Genomic DNA, 4,884 nt, shown 5'->3' with positions numbered 1-4,884 from the left:
GGGCCGGCCGCGGCCTCGCCCTCCTGCTCCCCTTGGCCAGTGCCACTCACCCAAAGCCCTGTCCTTGCAGCGCTCCCCGCGGCCGCCGCGTCTTCCTGGCCGCCTTCGCAGCTGCCCTGGGTCCGCTCAGCTTCGGATTCGCGCTCGGCTACAGCTCCCCAGCCATCCCTAGCCTGCGCCGCGCCGCGCTCCCGGCCCTGCGCCTCGACGACAACGCGGCCTCCTGGTTTGGGGTAAGGCTCTGGGCTCACGCGCCCCGGCCTGAGACCTCCATACCCACTCCCTGGAACTGGCGCCACGACCCTTCTCCCACCCCCTGGGCGCCAGCATCCTGCGCCGCACCAACCAGGCTCCCCTGCTAGGAGTCTCCCTCTCCGGACCACCAGCTCGGGATCCCCATGCTTTCCTTCCGAGGTCGCCGGGGTGGGCTGGAGGGCGAGGATGGACGGCCGCCCCTGGCGCTCCTCAGCCAGCAGACGCTCTCTCCGCAGGCCATCGTGACCCTGGGCGCCGCGGCTGGGGGCGTGCTGGGTGGCTGGCTAGTGGACCGCGCCGGGCGCAAGTTGAGCCTCTTGCTCTGCACCTTGCCCTTCGTGGCCGGCTTTACCATCATCACTGCGGCCCAAGACATGTGGATGCTGCTCGGAGGCCGTCTCCTCACTGGCCTGGCTTGCGGTGTGGCCTCACTAGTGGCTCCGGTGAGTGTCCCCTGCCTTTGACCGAGGGAAATGAGTGGGGTAAACCGCTCCCCCTCCGTGACTGGGGCTTCCTAGATGCCAGGCACTCCCATACCTGCCTTATCAACCTGATGCTCACTGCCGCCGCCCAGCAGAGAAGTTTATTATCTCCAGTTTACAGATGAAACAGCCTCAGAAGCATGCAGTCCTTTGCCCAAGCAGGGCAGTGAGGCAACTGCTAAACCCAGGCTTGTCCCACTTAACTTGGCCTCTCTCTTGCTCTGCGAATAAGATGGCACCTGGAGGACAGGGGTTGATCAAGAGGAGGTCACATTGTGGTTAACCACCATCACCCCCACACACACCCGTCTTTGATCGCTGGCTTCAATTAGCAGGAAAAGCCTGCTCTGATTTGTACCCAGGACGAAGCCTGGGACATCTGCCATTCCCCTTCACTGCACAGGCCAGTCCCTCAGCCCTTCCCTCTCACCATCTCCTGGCCCAGCACTGCTCCTCTGGAACCCACACACCAGCCACTTCCCTGAGCTCGGAGTCTCTCTGGGCTCAGCTCCCTCCCTAAGTGGAGATCATGGCATTGCTTCATGAGACTGCATGTCCAGTCCCCAGCCCTGATAGCTCTGGAGGGACTCAGACCCTGGCCGCTGGGATTGCTGGGTAGCCAGTGCACTGCTGCTGGCCGTGGGCTTGGGCCAGCTGTCCACACCTCACCCTCGTGGAGCTCAAAAGCAATAGCTCATGGCCATCACTCACCTACCGCTTGTTCACCCACACTGCTGGCAGCAGCTGGCCGGGAGAGGGTGGGGAAGTGGGTTTTAGGCTTTTGGTATTCGTACTGGACAAAAGCTCACTGGCTATCTTAGTTGTGGGCAGGAGATATGGGATGACCTAGAAGGGCAGGTGAGGCCCTCGCAGCCGCTGAGGGGGAGAGTTCCTGCTTTCTGGCCCAAGGCCCCCACTCAGAGTGGTCCGAGGGCAGCAGCCTGGGCATCACCTGGAGCTGGTCACGGAGGCAGGACTGGGGCCCCGCCCAGGCTGCTGCCTCCACGCCTGCATTTTATCAAAGGTATTTGTGCACGTTAAGTGAAAGTTTGAGGGGCTCTGTATCACCCCTTGCCTCTCACACACACAGCAGCTACTACAACTCTTAATCCCCTGTGGAACCCGTCACCGATCACTTGGGCAGGCTCTGCTGACCCGGGACAGTGCCCTCGGGGGCCCACTGCACCTGCAGCAGCCCAGCTGGGGTCTCCTCAGCTCCAGATGGCTAAGGCTTCATAGTTTTAAGAACCCTTTGACCCCAGGTAAAGTCTGGTCTTCACTGCCGGCAGGTCTATATTTCCGAAATCGCCTACCCAGCGGTCCGCGGGCTGCTCGGCTCCTGTGTGCAGCTGATGGTCGTCCTGGGCATCCTCCTGGCCTACTTGGCAGGTAGTTTTCCTTGTCTCCTCTGATCCATGGTAATGGCCATGCGGCCACCTCACAGACGTAGAAACTGACCTGCCCAAGGTCACATAGCCAGTGACAGACACCAGGCTGCAGACCGCAGCCCCGGGACTTTGCGAGGTGTGGGTCGTGACTGAGTTCCCAGGAGAGCTGTAAGAGGTGGTGTCCCCCTCTTCCCCAGAGCCCACCATAGGGGCCGGGGAGGGCGGCTGGTCAGTAACCTGTGCATAACAAAGCAGAGGACCCCAGGGCTGAGCAGGGACTGCAAAGGGGCACTCTGGCCCAGGAGCTCGAGGGGCCAGCAAGTCTCCCTCAGAATGTCCCCTTCAGCAGATGGCATAATGGTTACATCTCTGGACTCCCACATAGTCAACCACGGTGTGGGCGCGTGTACGTGCGTGCCCAATATCCTGAGAGGAAAATGGGGGAGAAGGGATTGCGACGTGACCATCTCCCCAGGAGGCGATTCCTCGCTTTCTCTGTTTTTCTCTCTCTCCCCAGCAAGTGCATGTGCCTCATAGCAAAAATCTCTTTTTTAAAAAAAGGTAAAAAGAATGTCACCAAGTTGCAGGATTGAAGGAAGCCAATTCCCAGGGACCTAGTAGGCAGAGCCAGGGACAGCTTCCAGAGGCAAGCACGTTACCTGCAGATGGGTAGAAAGAATAGATTCTGACAGCCCTGGGTTTGGGGATGGCCTCTGTGTCTTGCTGTGTGACCGTGGCCCTGGGAGCCTCAGTTCCCTTATCTTTAAACGGAGATAACCGCACTGAATCCAAGGCTGTCGGGGGTTTACATTAAGCTACACAATAAAAAGGCCTGACAGCAGGCCCTAAGTGAGAATTGTCAGGGGGTGGCTTGAGAACCATGGAGGGGTTGGAGTAGGGCATCAGGGCCTTAACCGCCTTGGCCTGGCCCGGGGCACGTGCCCTCCGGACTTCTGAGAACGGAGGACATAAGCTCCTTGGGCTTTTGTTCTCACCCACTTATTAACTCAGCCCCTGCAGTGAGCCAATGCCCTCCCACCCCCATGCAGACACTGACATTCATGCTTTAGGGGACAGATACCCGGGTGCCAGCCTGCCTGTTCATCACCTCCAGTTCACCTCCATCTGCACTTAACGCTTCTCCTGCCTTTCGCTGATCACTTTCCGGGAGTCCTGAGCCGCTGGTGTGGGCTAATTCTGTCAAACCCACAAGTGACAAGGTGGTGACACTTCTTCCCACTGGGGCAATACTGCTCCAATAACCAGACACAGAACAATGACAGTTTAGCTGCAACTAGTGCTAAAGCAGATATGTAAGGGTGTTCCTGCGCTCTGTCCTTCCCCCGGCACAGAAGCAAAATGGGTACTTCGTGGCTATCAGAGGGATGCTGCCCCTGGGAACTGGGGCTAGGAAGCCTGTGGGCTTCGGAAAAACAAAAGAGGAGAGAGGCAGTACCCTAACTTCCTTTCTTCCCGGGCCCCTTTGCCAGAGAACCCTCTGGCTGTGTAGAAGTCTCGGCAATGCTGGACTTACTCTGTCTCCATACACCGTCCAGCGAGCACCATCCCGCCACCGCTCACTTCTTCCATTTTGAGTAGAGCACACACAGCTGATTCGGCTCTCGGGCGGTAGCAGAGGGGGCGCGTGTCCGCTGGAAGTCTCCCGGACCTCTGCCCCCTTCTGGAGGAGCCAGTCTTGTCTGTCTCTTGGCCTGCACCTCTACTCACCCAACCCTGTCACATCACGTGACGCTGCTTCGGTCCATCTCTGTTGCTCAGTGACCGAATCCCCGGGTTGGGGAGACTATGAAGAACAGAGGCTTATTTAACGCAGCTCACAGTTTTGGAGGGCCAGGAGCTTAGCTACGTCCAGTGAGGATCTCCTTGCTGGGGGGCATTGTGCAGAGGCCTGGGGCAGCGCGGGGCAACACGGCAACACCAAGCATGTCTGTGTGTCCCTGCCTCGTCCCCTCTCCTATAAGCCTGGCAGGACTCAGTCACCCAATAACTTTAATCCCAATCACCCACCAAGGTCCCTTTTTTAATGACTTATGTCTCCCTTTCTTTGTTGTTCTTTTTTCATTGATTTTGATATAGGACACGTGCACTCTCCTGAGAGACAGAGAAAAACCAAGTGAGCCTCACCCACCGGGGAGGTGACCACACTGCAGTCCCTTCTCCTGCACTCCCGTCTCGGGATTTTGGGTACACACAAGCACGTGCCTGGCATGTTTTTCAAGCCGCGGGGTCCAGGACTCACACTGTGGTGCTGGCCATGTGGAATCCTGCCTGAACCCCAGGCCACCTGCTGGCCCAAGGGCACAACTCTGAATCCCATGGTTGGGTTAAGCTTTTACCCTCTTAATTCCATCACCACCAAATTTATCACAAGTTTGGAGGGGTGTGCAGACAGAGCAGGTCCTCAGCTAGCAGCTCATACTTCGCTTCAGGCTACGTGACTATGTCACTGAAAAGATAGAGGGGGCATATACAGATGTCCCCGCTGTCATTTCTACAACTGGCCTAGCCGACCCACGCCATCTACGTTTCTGAACAGCCGTAGTCACGACAGCGTCAGTAACACACAAAGGCGGCGTGCAGCGGCAGTGAGGGCCCACCTTTGGAGCTGAGTCCCTGAGCTGGCGGGGGGTGGGGGGAGGCGCTGCGTGGCTCTGACCTCTGCCCATCCCCAGGCTGGGCCCTGGAGTGGCGCTGGCTGGCCGTGCTGGGCTGCGGGCCCCCCACCCTCATGCTGCTGC

General features: G+C 58.7%; 1 protein-coding gene and 1 long non-coding RNA gene across 3 annotated transcripts in view; one reads left to right on the top strand and one right to left on the bottom strand.

Moving 5' to 3' along the window:
* The window catches only part of LOC102499057 (uncharacterized), a 3,417-nt gene extending 3,291 nt beyond the window's left edge, over nucleotides 1-126 (bottom strand). Inside the window, exon 1 of the long non-coding RNA XR_001370774.1 lies at nucleotides 51-126. This is a non-coding gene — a long non-coding RNA (uncharacterized LOC102499057). The remainder of the gene's footprint in view (nucleotides 1-50) is intronic.
* Nucleotides 71-4,884, top strand: part of SLC2A8 (solute carrier family 2 member 8) — a gene marked incomplete at its 5' end in the record, with an annotated part of 9,848 nt that continues 5,034 nt past the window's right edge. For both annotated transcript variants that reach the window (XM_027774043.1, XM_027774044.1), the window contains 4 exon segments: nucleotides 71-233; nucleotides 492-698; nucleotides 2,027-2,126; nucleotides 4,819-4,873. In XM_027774043.1, coding sequence (XP_027629844.1) covers nucleotides 71-233; nucleotides 492-698; nucleotides 2,027-2,126; nucleotides 4,819-4,873 — 525 coding nt within the window.

The sequence above is a fragment of the Tupaia chinensis genome, unplaced genomic scaffold (genome assembly GCF_000334495.1).
Source record: "Tupaia chinensis unplaced genomic scaffold, TupChi_1.0 Scaffold000394_1, whole genome shotgun sequence".
In the NCBI taxonomy this organism is placed as follows: Eukaryota; Metazoa; Chordata; class Mammalia; order Scandentia; family Tupaiidae; genus Tupaia; species Tupaia belangeri.
This window is presented reverse-complemented; position numbering and strand designations above follow the sequence as displayed.